The 12,604-nt window shown below is 40.1% G+C and overlaps 4 protein-coding genes across 5 annotated transcripts; 1 reads left to right on the top strand and 3 right to left on the bottom strand.

Moving 5' to 3' along the window:
• Window positions 1-48: 48 nt before the first annotated feature.
• Window positions 49-1,770, bottom strand: LOC124192465 (uroporphyrinogen decarboxylase-like). The gene is made up of 7 exons (XM_046585751.1): window positions 1,633-1,770; window positions 1,463-1,568; window positions 1,054-1,394; window positions 829-990; window positions 640-759; window positions 405-572; window positions 49-323 (listed from the first exon to the last, which is right to left on the bottom strand). Exons 1-7 carry the CDS (start codon window positions 1,639-1,641, stop codon window positions 183-185), a joined length of 1,047 nt encoding a protein of 348 aa, XP_046441707.1. The 5' UTR covers window positions 1,642-1,770; the 3' UTR covers window positions 49-182.
• Window positions 1,771-1,916: 146 nt separating this feature from the next.
• LOC124192467 (helicase ARIP4-like) lies at window positions 1,917-8,526 on the bottom strand. Of its 2 annotated transcripts, none has more exons than XM_046585753.1 (11): window positions 7,593-8,526; window positions 7,363-7,528; window positions 6,773-7,296; window positions 6,498-6,678; window positions 6,267-6,435; window positions 5,568-6,208; window positions 5,339-5,497; window positions 5,037-5,277; window positions 4,014-4,957; window positions 3,582-3,932; window positions 1,917-3,443 (listed from the first exon to the last, which is right to left on the bottom strand). In XM_046585753.1, exons 1-11 carry the CDS (start codon window positions 8,289-8,291, stop codon window positions 2,377-2,379), a joined length of 5,142 nt encoding a protein of 1,713 aa, XP_046441709.1. In that variant the 5' UTR covers window positions 8,292-8,526; the 3' UTR covers window positions 1,917-2,376. The 2 variants fall into 2 exon arrangements, with proteins under 2 accessions (XP_046441709.1, XP_046441710.1); XM_046585754.1 differs by having other exon boundaries at window positions 6,773-7,304; window positions 7,371-7,528; window positions 7,593-8,508.
• A 40-nt stretch (window positions 8,527-8,566) lies between these two features.
• Window positions 8,567-10,029, top strand: LOC124192469 (pre-mRNA-splicing factor ISY1 homolog). Its single transcript, XM_046585757.1, has 6 exons — window positions 8,567-8,745; window positions 8,877-9,037; window positions 9,105-9,308; window positions 9,372-9,521; window positions 9,585-9,694; window positions 9,765-10,029. Exons 1-6 carry the CDS (start codon window positions 8,720-8,722, stop codon window positions 9,969-9,971), a joined length of 858 nt encoding a protein of 285 aa, XP_046441713.1. The 5' UTR covers window positions 8,567-8,719; the 3' UTR covers window positions 9,972-10,029.
• On the bottom strand, window positions 10,018-12,185 carry LOC124192468. The gene is made up of 4 exons (XM_046585755.1): window positions 11,749-12,185; window positions 11,559-11,680; window positions 10,826-11,488; window positions 10,018-10,758 (listed from the first exon to the last, which is right to left on the bottom strand). Exons 2-4 carry the CDS (start codon window positions 11,657-11,659, stop codon window positions 10,116-10,118), a joined length of 1,407 nt encoding a protein of 468 aa, XP_046441711.1. The 5' UTR covers window positions 11,660-11,680; window positions 11,749-12,185; the 3' UTR covers window positions 10,018-10,115.
• Window positions 12,186-12,604: the final 419 nt, after the last annotated feature.

Here is a 12,604-nt window from a genome sequence, read left to right on the forward strand (position 1 = left end):
TATAAAAATAAAACGTGCAGTTTTGTGGAGAAATGGAGAAAAAATACGAAGTGTTAAAGAATTTTATTAGGGAAATTTTACCATTCTACATCATAAAAAATCAAAAGCCCAAATTACATGATCGACTATTAGACGAAACGGAATGAGATTTACTTTCGGAAACTTAAAAATGATATTCATTTTCATGCGTCATGAATTCCATCAATAAATGCAGCGAGATGCTCCGGATCGACATCAGGATAAATACCATGCCCTAGATTAGCTATGTAGCGATGTTTTCCAAATCGGCTAACCATATCTTTGGCAATGGCTCGAATATTTTCCTAAAAAAGAACCATTAATGAACATTAACGAAGCTATGATGCATTCCAAAATACTGATGCAATCGGACGGCATCGTTTTACCTTCGGTCCATAAAGAGCACAGGGGTCCATGTTTCCCTGTACGGTTATATTAGATCCAACCTTTTGTCGTCCTTCATCCGGCTTAATCGTCCAATCGAGCCCGATAATATCATAGCCGGCGGTACTTAATTGTTCAAGAGAGAAATGTCCTCCCTTTGGAAATATGCACTGTAATTTAAAAAAAAAAAATCTATCAATAACATAATTTTTTTCTAAATTATGATTAATTTTTTACCATGGGAACGTTAACTTTTGCCCGCACGCGTTCCTGAATTTGTTTAATGTATGGAAGTGCAAACTGAGCAAAAATTTCGGGACCCAAATATTCAGCATGAGATTCAAAAACTTGCAGCATCTAGGGATAAATACAAAATTATTATTAATTGCTTATTTAAAATTCCTTGAACCTTTTGAGATAATGTACCTGTGCGCCGGCTTTAACTTGTCCAATCAAAAAATCAACTATGACGTCAGTTAAAATTTGCAAAAGTTTGTGAGATTCAGTTGGGTAACGGTACAGCCACGCTTTCGATTTAGCCATTGTTTTGGATCCACCTCCTTCAATCATATAGCTCATAAGGGTCCACTAAAAACAAATAACACTTTAATAATTAAAATTTTTTAACAGAAAAGGGTTTCAGTTATTTACAGGTGCACCAGCAAATCCAATTAATGGGACTCTACCCTCCAACTTGTGACGTGTAAGATTGATGGCCTCAAACACATATCCTAACTTTTCATCAACATTTACTGGGGTTTTCAGTACCCTCAGATCTTCTGGTGTTATTAGAGGTGAAGTAAAAACTGGTCCTTCTCCAGCCTGCATTAGAACCTCCATACCCAATGCCTGAGGCACAACTAGAATATCAGAGAAAATGATGGCTGCATCCAGGGGAAACCTTCTGATAGGCTGAAGTGTTACTTCACATGCAATTTCTGGTGTTCGGCACAATGAGAAAAAATCATGTTTCACTCTTGTGGCACGAAACTCTGCAGAAAAAAATGAATGATTGGGTAACAAGCGCATTTCTGTTTACGGAGAATATATCAGAAATTACCTGGCAAATATCGTCCGGCTTGCCTCATAACCCAGACTGGAACTTTGTCTGTTTCTTCTCCGACAGCAGCTCGCAATATGCGATCATTTTTTAACGTGGGAAAATTCTAAATTAGGTGAATTATTTTAAGTTATATAAATCATAAGAAAGGATAAAGAAAGTCGAATTACCAAATCCATTTCTGAGTAAGGCTACTTCGTAACTGGAAGTTTCTTATCAAGTTTTCTTCGAAGTTTCTATCATTTTGAACTTTGTATCGCCACGTCTCGTGGGTCATTCAAAGATAAACAAGAAAAAGAGACATCTAGCGAATGGATAATTATATCGATTGAATAAACATTCCAAAAAGAAACCAAATATTTAATAATAATACCAGACTACCAGTCATACCAGTAAAAACCGATTCAGAACTTTTGAAAATTAAAGTAAAAAAAATTGTAAGAACAAATTTTTAATTGCAACTGCAGTGTTTCAGATTTATTTCATAACTAGTCACGTTGAAACTAAATTTTCTCCACTTTCTTCGTTCACGGCATAATAACAAACAATTAAAGGTTCAGAAAGAGAGGAGGTATAAAGGACAGGCGATTGCGAGGCCAAAGGGGAACGTAGACACACACGGCAGCTTTCAACCGAATTATCTCAAATGCTTGCCAGCATTCACTTGTTTACACACACATAAGAAACGTACGAATATACACAGTAGGTGTAATGCAATTTGATCGTAATTACGATGGCTAACGCCGGTCAATTAATGGACGCAGCGCAGCAAAATGTTTTTAACTTTTTAACTCCATAACACAAGCCAACAAATTTGACCACGACCAATTAAATATTTAAGGATAAACAAACCAAAAATTTGAATGCCAAGCAAAAACTTTGGAGTGACTTTTCTTATGTGATGCACAGTGCCTTTACTGTGAATAGCTACCGGGGTAAGGTTGAGAGTAGTTTGGTGGGAATTCATTACCCCCGTACTGATTGTGGTAGCTGCTACCTTCCAGACTGTTGTATCCGGGTTGAGAAGTTTGCGGATAGGTCATGTAAGCCGGTGGTAGCGGCGCGTTAGAGCCAAAGTACGAAGTAGGAAAGTAAGGGGGAGCAGAATAGTGTCCATTAGGAGGTGGAAGGGAATGTGAAGTGTAAGAATTGTTAGCTGCGGTCGGCGTGTTGTTGTAATTCGACCACTGATTACTAGCGTCAAAGTTGTTAGAATACTGATGGTTGTTGTACGAGTCTGCTGCTGGGGTGGCAGTATCAGCCGTCGAAGTGCCTCCTGAACGATTCGCGTTGGAGAAATTTGCTTGGGCCTGTTGAGATGGTTGCTGTTGAGACCAGGGCCAATTCACTTGACTACTGGTGGAAGCGTCGTTCCATTGTCCTCCATTGTTCCACTGGTGTTGCTGGTTGGTGGGAAATTGCTGTTGATCAGACCATGAAGGGGGTACACTAGCTAACGTTTCATCACTATTCCACCGTAAACTGGGCACGACGTTTTCGCTGGTTGCATTGCTCGTGGTTTTCAGCAAGTCCTTGAGACTCTCGGCAGTTGGTCTCGCGGCAGCTGAAGTACACGAGGCAAAACCCTCTAGCTGGGAAGCCAAAGAGAGGTTATCGAAAAGGCCACTTCCATTCCGAGTACTTCCGTTGCTTTCCATAGAAGACTGCTGCTCCTCTTCGTTTTTAGAGGCAAATTCAACGAGATCAGGTGACAATTCAGAAGGTCGGTTATAAGTAGTAGGCTTCACTGCCAGAGGAGATGAAGATAGAGCAGACAGCGCCGAAAGAACCGAAGGAATAGGGCCCGACATCAACGGTGGCGACGATTCCGTGACCGAGGAATGATCAACCGTAGCAGGAATTTTCGACATGGGCTCTACTGTGCCAATCGGACGGCGGGGAGTAAAAACGCGAGCTTTCGTCAAGTTTGGAGAAACTGTTGCAACTTTCTTAGGCAGTGAGTCGCTTGGTAGTGCTCTCGCTTTGGAATCCAAAGAAAAAAGTTAAAATTAACAAAATGCAATTTGATTACATAAAATATAATAAATTAAACGACTCTAAGCGAGGGTTGTGGAATATATAGTCATATACATCGGTTAGCATAATTTACATAATTTACCATTTGGCAAAAGACTCGAAGGTCTTTTAGGAGACAAGCCGCTATTGCTGCTGGTCTCAAAATCTGCCTGGCTGCAACCAACTCCAACATCCGTCAACAAATCCACCGTTGATTTCTGAGCCAAACTTGCTAGCTGTTTGGCAAAATGATTGAGGTTCGAGTTATTAGCCAACGGAGGGAGATTTCTTGGGCTAGAACTTCCTCCCACTCTAGCAGTCATGCTACTCAGGTTATTTCCGAATCCTTTGTTTACAGTCAGATTTTGGCGGATCTGGGCCAATAGCGCGCTTTTGTCATTGAACGATATGACTTGCTTGGAACTATCTGCCACTAAAGACTTTTGTTGCATTTCTTAAAAAAAAAAAATAAATAAATAAATAACAAAAAAATAGAACAACAATCATAAAAATCTAAAATTAAAATATACGTTACCTCTGATGCGTTTCAACATGGACTGTTCCATCAAAGACGATTTTGATCCTCCACTAAAGGAAGCCAACCCTGTTGAGGAATCCTGAGCACCAGGGAAAGGGGTTTTCAAATTTAAACCTAGAGCGGCAGCTATCGTTGAAGGAGATGCTGGTGTAGCAGGCGCAGCTGAATGAATGCGCAAAATTTTCCCTTCTGGTGTTTGCATGTAGATACCTTTTGGCGTTTTAATTAACTTCACTCTAGTTCCAGAAGGTAAAACAGTTGGGGTTGTTTCACCGGTTCCATCAGGCATTTGGTTTCTAGCGATAGTGACGTCCTTTGTGAGTACCATTTCTTTGCAGACCAGTTTTCCTTGAGCAAATGCTTCGGCCAACAAGTTCATATTTCCCGGCCGAGGAGGACTGTTGGTATGTTTTGGTGGAATACTCGATGGTCGAGGAGATGAATACATGGGATTCATGCGACTGAAAGCATTGTTGTCCATTGTCGGAATAGGAACTGGCATTTTGGGATAATAAGACGAATAGTTCTGACGTCGATACTGCATATTGCCATCCAGCTTGGCTTTCTCGTACAAGCGCTGCGCCATTCGCTTTTCGGCTTTCGACAACCCAGAATCCTTGCCTTCAAGTAGAAGTGTGTCGTGTTGAAAGGGGTCTTTTGTAAAACTGTGACCCCATTTCTGAAGAACTTCTCCTAGAATTTCATCGGTGATATTAGATGCAGCCGTATAGGATTCCCCGAAATCTCTGACAGGCGGATCGTCCTCGTCGTCACAGACAAGACTCGTAACTTCTTTCAACGAGAGCCGAGCCTCAGGATTAAGTTCATCTACCACACGATCCGCGGTTCCCTGTTTGCCTATTTGTCTGTCGTAAATCTTCTTTTCCAGGGAGTTATCGGTCACCAGTCTATAAATAAAACATTGTTTCTTCTGACCATACCTGGGAAATGGATTTAAAAAAACAAAAGTTTGAGGTCAAGTTCGTATAACACGATATATTAAATTAAAAAGTGATTTACCGATAGACTCTGCAAACTGCTTGAGCGTCATGGCAAGGATTCCAGGAGGCGTCAAACACAATGACACGATTCGCACCTATCAAGTTGATGCCGAGGCTTCCAGCACGGGTAGAAATTAGGAAGAGCAAAACGTCTGCATTGGAATTAAACTCATTGACAAGCTTCTCCCTCTCCATGCCCGTGGTGCTGCCGTCCAGACGGAAGTAAGATTTACTCTTACACCAATGTTCTTCTCCCCGTTCTAAATTAGAAATGACAAAACGTTAAGAATGGCTCCTCTGATTAACATGTCTAAAACTTACTGGGAATTTTACGTTGCTGAAGAAATTCTTCGAGCATATTAAGGGTAAATAAGGACTGGCTAAAGACTAGAAGTCTATCTCCAATTTTCACAGATTCCTCCAGTATGGTGAAAAATATTTTCGTTTTGGCAGCGTTTTCAATATTACCAGGGGTGTATCCTATTTTTAAATAAAAGGAACAAGAAATATAAGGAACACTGATGGTAACAAAATAATTAAAATTTAATACCTTTAAAGAAATCATGAGCCCATTCCAAAGAGATGGCCTCTTCTTTCTTCTCTTTGGCACAGTCATTGGCTCCTGAATCAACAGGGAAACCAGTTTGAAGAGAGGATTGGCTACCATCTCCAGCTTCGTCATCATTAGGAACAATTGGAGTAGGAAGCGAAGGCATCGGAGGAACGGCATTGGTGACGGCAGTACTTTTCTTCTTTTTCCGACTTTCGGGTGTCTCTTCGTCCAACTCCAAGTCCAAGTCATCTTTTCCTTTCTTGTAAAAGTTGTACAACACATCGGGGTGGTTCCAAATTTTGAGGCAAACTGCAAACGCTTTGAGAGGGTTGGACACTGATTTGTTCAGCAACAGCTGAGACATGTAGTGTTTATAAAGCTCCCGCTGAAGTGTCGTCATCCGTAAAAGAAGAACATGCTCCTCTTTATGTGGAAGGCTATTTCGTAACACTGCATGGCTTCTTCGTTGGACAAAACCCTTAACCAAGGAATGAAGTACGTATACACGTTCTTTCATAAGCTTCACATCGGCTGGGTTGCTGTCAACACACTGTCCGTTCTGGATGGGTCGTTCAAACATATTTCCAAATTCGGTTCTTGTACCGAGAAAATTCGGCCGGACGAAGTCAACCATACACCTGTTAAATGAGCAAGTTATTTTTGATACGCCAACAATTTTTGATATATATAACTCACCAATACTCGAGAAGGTTATTCTGTAAAGGGTACCCTGTTAGGACGACTCGACGACGTGTACGCACTTCTTTCAGCGCAACTGAAATAGATGTCTTCATATTTTTTATACGATGACCTTCGTCGCAAATTATCAACTCCGGTCCGGGATTGACTAAGGCCTGGTAAATTTCTGCGAAAAAAAAAGAAAATTGTGATGAAAACACGACTTAAGACTGTAATTTAATTATATACTTTCAAGCCGTCGTTTCTCTTTCTCTTCTTCCTCCAAATCAACAAATCCTGACACTTTCTTCGTCTTTTTCGAAACCTTCGACCGCTTCTTCTCTTTACTCTCTCGCTGAGTATAAAACAGTCGATAGAGTTCGTAACCGATAAGAAGGACACCGCCTTTATTGGTCCAGTCAGCTATCACCTGAATAACGAAACGATGTGAGTTAGAATCATATTTCTGAGGATAGCTAATCATTTTTGAAAACCAATAAGATTAGATGAAAATTAAACTTTACCTTCGATCTCGAGTTGAGATCTTTAGTTGTGTCATTTAAAACGTGCAGGTGGAAACTGCGAGGTTGTACAGGAGGATCATCATCTGTTCTTTCAGGACTGAGCTCAGGCGGTAACCACGAGTTGAATTCAGAAACCCAATTTTGAATTGTGTTGATTGGAACAATGATCAACACAGTCCTCGCTTTGGTGTGACGTAAAAACACTTCTGAAAAGGCGCAGACCTGAAACGTTTTGCCTAAGCCCATTGAGTGAGCCAAGATACAGCCAAATCCCTCTGACGTGGAGTACTGTTCCAAGCTCTCCACGACATTGTCGTAAAGGAAACGAATACCACCAATCTGGTGGGCTTTGGCTGCTCGGGCAAGTTGGGGGGCTAGAAAAATGTCGACTTCATTGGAAGGGTGACCCACATTTATTAGAACTCGTCCTTCGTTATCTGGCTTGTTTAATTCATCTCTTGTATGAAGGCCAAAATTGTGGACGTCACTTTCTTCTTCAACTACTTCGGGTTTCTCGTCATCTCCTGAAAGTCCGGAAAAAAAAACTAATTATAATTTCAAAATACTTTTTGAATACCTGAAACACATACCTGAAAGTATGACCACATCATCATCGTCATCATCTGGGACATATCGTTTAGAACAGGTAGGAGCTGAAGGGGCCGGTTTGGGAGGAAACTCTTCATCATCACTTGAAAGGCATATCACATCATCATCATAGATTTGTTTTTGCACATGCACTTCATGATTATCCTCCTACATAACCCATAAAGAAATTTGGATTTCCATATTAAGTACCAAAAAAAGTTGATTATCATACCTTGGCAATATCAACAGTAGGAGGTTCTGAGGTTTGTTTGAAGGGCTGGTCATTTTCTAAGAATTCAAGTGGGATATCTGGTGAAAGTGTGCTATCTTCTAGTTCTTGTGCTAATGCTTGTAAATCCTCAACCAAAGTTGAAGCAGGAGCCTGATCATCTTCTTCATCAAAATGAGGGATGTAGCTGCATTCTGGAACCTGCTGTTGTTGCTGCTGCTGCTGCTGTTGTTGTTGTTGTTGATGGATTCTTTGAACTCTCTCAAGTTCTCTCTGTTGGGCAGCTCTTGTCTCTGCCTCAAGCTCATCACCTTTCAGAATATCCCTGATGTTTTTCCTCATGTGGGATTTCAACTTCTCATTTTTTGGTTTGATGTCTTTGGGCTTGGAGGCTGCCTCAGAAACAACTTTTTTCTTCTTTTTCTTTTTTTGAGTGGTAGTTACATTTGGTTTTAGAGTTTCTTCAGAGGGTGGCAGGGTAGTAAGCGGAGCAGCATTGTCTTCCAGATCTGCCTCACAAATGTTCCTAAGCGAGTTCAGACATTCCAAGTTTTCATTGTCCTCATCTAACTTTTGCTTTTTGATAGCCACTGTTTCATTTTCTTCAGGATACTTATGTTTTTTTGACTCTTCAAACTTGTTATTGTCACTGAGAACATCCTGACTGTTTGTCAGATTCCATTCTTTGGGCTCTAGTTCCATTTTCCATTCATGTAGAATGTTCAATGAAAAGGCGGCGCACTAGTTTTCAAGTTCTGTAGGTCAAATTAGCGATTTCTCGTCAACAATTACATACTTCAGACCTTGAAGTTCACTTTAACTAAGTTGTTCGATTAATGTTTTTTTATCACCTTTTACACAATCTTTCAATGAAATATCACTCGTACAGGGCAGGCGAAATGTCGATATACGCCATTGTTGCTCAATTTTCCGTCTTATGATGCCATCTGGGGAGTTAATAAAGCATTTCTTTGTAATAACGAGGCAAGCAGAAGCAAAAGTCCTCTTCAGTCTTCGCATCTTTCAGTTTGCTTACCTATTTTTAAATAAAAATAAAATAATTGTTCTTTGCATTCCAATTTACTTTTTTAATCGTTTACAATTGGTATCGAAAGCATCAAGGACTAAAAATGGCACGAAATGCTGAAAAAGCCATGTAAGTTTTCCATTTTCGTTTCATGCAAATGCAAGGTGTTCCAAACACTGTCTTGTGTGTATGTGTGTGCATTCAAATTTACTTGTGGTGTGTGATGAAAATAAATTATGTATTTGTATGGAATTTTGCAGGACAACCTTGGCACGTTTTAGGGCTGCTCAACTGGGAACCTTAGGAGGGAAGGATCGTCGACCTTATTTGGCATCAGAGTGCAAAGACTTAAAAGAATGTGAAAGGTGGCGAAGAGAAATTTTAAGAGAAATTTCGAAGAAAGTCACACAAATTCAGAATGGTAACTTTTGTGTCATACATTTTACATAAAGTAAAACATTGACTAATATTGAATTCATTTTTCGCAGCTGGACTGGGTGAATACAGAATCAGGGATCTCAATGATGAGATTAACAAATTGCTTCGAGAAAAGTATCATTGGGAAGTTCAAATTTTTAACTTGGGTGGGCCCAACTACCGGCGAATAGGCCCTCGCTATCTTGACCGCGAAGGTCGAGAAGTTCCAGGGAATCGTGGTTACCGGTACTTTGGAGCCGCTCGGGAATTGCCAGGTAAGAAAAGATCATTCCCGGGGAAATGCATTTATGTTTCATTCGTTTCATCCTCCTTTACAGGTGTCAGAGAATTGTTTGAGCAAGAACCAATGCCTGTGCCAAAAAAATCACGAGCTGAATTAATGAAAGATATTGATGCCGACTACTACGGATACCGTGACGATGATGATGGCATCCTTATTCCGCTAGAACAAGAGGCTGAAAAAGAGGGTATGTATTTTAAATTTATCTGCATATTATAATTTACTAATTTAGGAATTATTTTATTTGAAGCGGTCGCAAAGGCAGTTGCAGAATGGCAAGCAAAGAAAGAAGCAGGTCTTTTGGAATTGGATAAAAACTACGCAACCGAAGAAAATATTTATACAACTCGTAAACTTAAGGTATGTTTTTACTACTTTTTCCCAAAACAAATGAAAGAAATTAATGAATGTTCTATTTTGAATGAAAAAGGACGATTCCGTTCTGGCTGACAGTGACGAGGAAATGGAAACTGAAGCACCAAGATTCGTAGCTCACGTAGCTGTTCCCTCTCAAAAGGAGGTAGAAGAGGCAATTTTGCGCCGAAAGAAACAAGAATTATTGGAGAAATATGTCAGTTCTGAACTGCTAATGGAGACGGAAGAGACATCAAAGACTGTGAATGAAATGAATTCTTAAAGCACGAAGTCTTCCTTCCGTCAACTTCTGATTAATACAACATAAATTTTGAAACCTATCAATCGTTAAATTTATTGTTGCGATTCAGATAATAGTCAACACACACACACAGAGAGAGAAGGGGGGGGGGGAACTCACAAAGGGTTACGAAGGGGGGTCAGCGGGATCACGTATGTTGTCCAATTGGGGAGGAGAAGAAGAACCAGCGCTCGAAGATCGTAACGACTCGGGTGATCGAGGTAGTTCTTGGTCTTCAGGTCGAGGCAGTTCGGGTGGAGGAGTTTCTCTTTGTCTCAGCTCAGGAGCAGCTTCCTGTGGAACAGGTGCGGGAAATAACAAAGGACGATCAACGATTCGTCGCAAACGAACCATGCCAGGGCCAACATCAATAATTTCAATGCGTTCGAGGCGAGAAGGTTCCGCAGCACCATCTCTTAAAGTCGGTACCGATGTTGGAGGGCGTTTGATATCTTCTTGGAAAACAAAATCACAATCTATCCACCAATCTGATGGAACAAGCGAACTATCCACCGTCCATTCTGGAAAATCACATACGATCCGCAGTTGGGGAAAGTCGGTCTTGAGTCGGATAACACCAGGTTCTGTCACTCGGCTACCGCGGACATCGATCAATCGTAGATTAGGCATGTTCCTAGCAAGATGTCGCAAAGTCACGTCACGAACTTCGGTGTTGGTCAGCACCAGCACCTCCAAGTGAGGAACAAATTCTTCTGGAGTATTTAGTCCTCGATCTGTTACACGATCGGCTTCCTCACTATCTTGTCTCCTATAAATTAATGATAGAAAAACGTGATATTGCGTGTATAATATTCGAAATTTGGCACTAAACATACCTGTGCACTCTTCCGTCAATGTACAATCGCTTTAATTTCGGCTTGGATTTAAAAGCACGGACTTCAGCGTCAGATATAGCAGTCTCTCGCAAATCAAGGACTTCAATATTTTCAAAGCCAAACCTTGCCGATAGAAATATATAGGCCGCACATGTCCCTACTTTTGCACAGCCTCTCAATCGTAAGGTTTTTAATTTGGGACATTTGCTGATGGCCATCATTGAATGATCTTCAAACCATAAACATCCATTCAGGTTTAGGCTTTCCAGATGAGGTGTCTGAGTTGCCATGTTGAAGAAATAGGACTCTTTAACAGGAACATTAATAAGTTTGCAGTTTTCCATTGAAAGACTTTTCAGTGTTGAAGGAAAGCATTTGTAAGTTAGCACAGAAGCATTAACAAAGTGTTCTTCCAGTATCAGTGTTTCCAGATCTGTAGCTTGAGTCACTAGCTCAAATAGTGCAGGAGACAGGCACTCTGTATTTTCTGGTACCTTTCCCGATAGCAGTTTTACTGATCCTGTTGATGCTAGTACCTTTGTACCTCGGTGAAAGCACTTGACTGCATCTTCCAGTTCTGAATGAGTGAGGAATCTAGGACGAAGATCTGCCTCTTTCCACAATGTTCTATCTTTACTGATTTTCTCCAAACGAGCACACACCCTGTAAAGATAATTAGATAAGAGTGCATCACTTATCAGTCACTGTTCATATGGTTTTTAATTATAATTACTGTGCGAGAGTGAGGATGTCTTCTAGTTTTAGATATGACATGATGTGAAGAAGAATATCGTCAGAAAGTCGCAAAAGATGAGGTTCGTAGTTGAGGGCCATGGCGGTAATATCTCTTTTCAGCTAGAAATAAAGCAAAGAATTCCGAGGTTTATAAGCGCTATAACTCTTAAACTAATGAAAGAGATTACCTATTCCAACAAGAAAACATGAAGTTACAAATAAGATTTCACGATGTCGGATTCGGAATCCCAGGCTATAAATAAGTCTTGTACGAAACTCTCTTGGTAAACAAAAAAGGGAAATAAATGGGTTACTCCAAAATACTTTTCTCTCGCGACTGTGCAGAAGTGTAGTAAACGTAATGACAACTGCCTCAGGCTATGCAGACGACAATGCACAAAGAAAGGTACTACTAAGCAGCAAAATTCTATTATTTTCCTGTTGGTTTTTTAACAAAAAACAAAAATGACAAGACTTTGGAAAATAGAAAAGAAACCATATTATGTGTCCATAGCTCTGCAAAAACAAACTAAAACACTGAAATGAACTTGAAATTTTCCCAAAATATAAAGCATAGGGCATAAGCATAAGCATCTTGTATGTTTTTAAAAACCAACACTAGAATGAATTTCTCCTGTTTTCACGCAACGCAACAATTTGATTTCGATCCAATGTTGTATTTTATACGATTTAAAATATTTTACAAAATCACATTCAAGGCTATTTTGCTCCTATATTTAGAATTAGCCGGCACTGGACGGACATTATTTGTTTCAGTCTTTTTTCAGAATCACATTTGTGTTAAGTGTTAACGGGCTTTAGCAGTTTAGTACAGCTGAGTCATTCGATAATCGACACCTCCCTTGTATGCGTGAAAGCGCTGAAAGAGTAGATGGGTTTGATCCATTTTTAGATGTTGAAAGGTTATGATCAAGCTTTTCCCTTCCGCGTAAACTCATTCCACAATATTCTTTATTTTCTTCCAATCATTTAAAATTCCAAATTAGGATGGCAAGTCATGATCCATGATCGATTTCCATGTTA

This window comes from Daphnia pulex, chromosome 4 (genome assembly GCF_021134715.1).
Source record: "Daphnia pulex isolate KAP4 chromosome 4, ASM2113471v1".
Classification (NCBI taxonomy): domain Eukaryota; kingdom Metazoa; phylum Arthropoda; class Branchiopoda; order Diplostraca; family Daphniidae; genus Daphnia; species Daphnia pulex.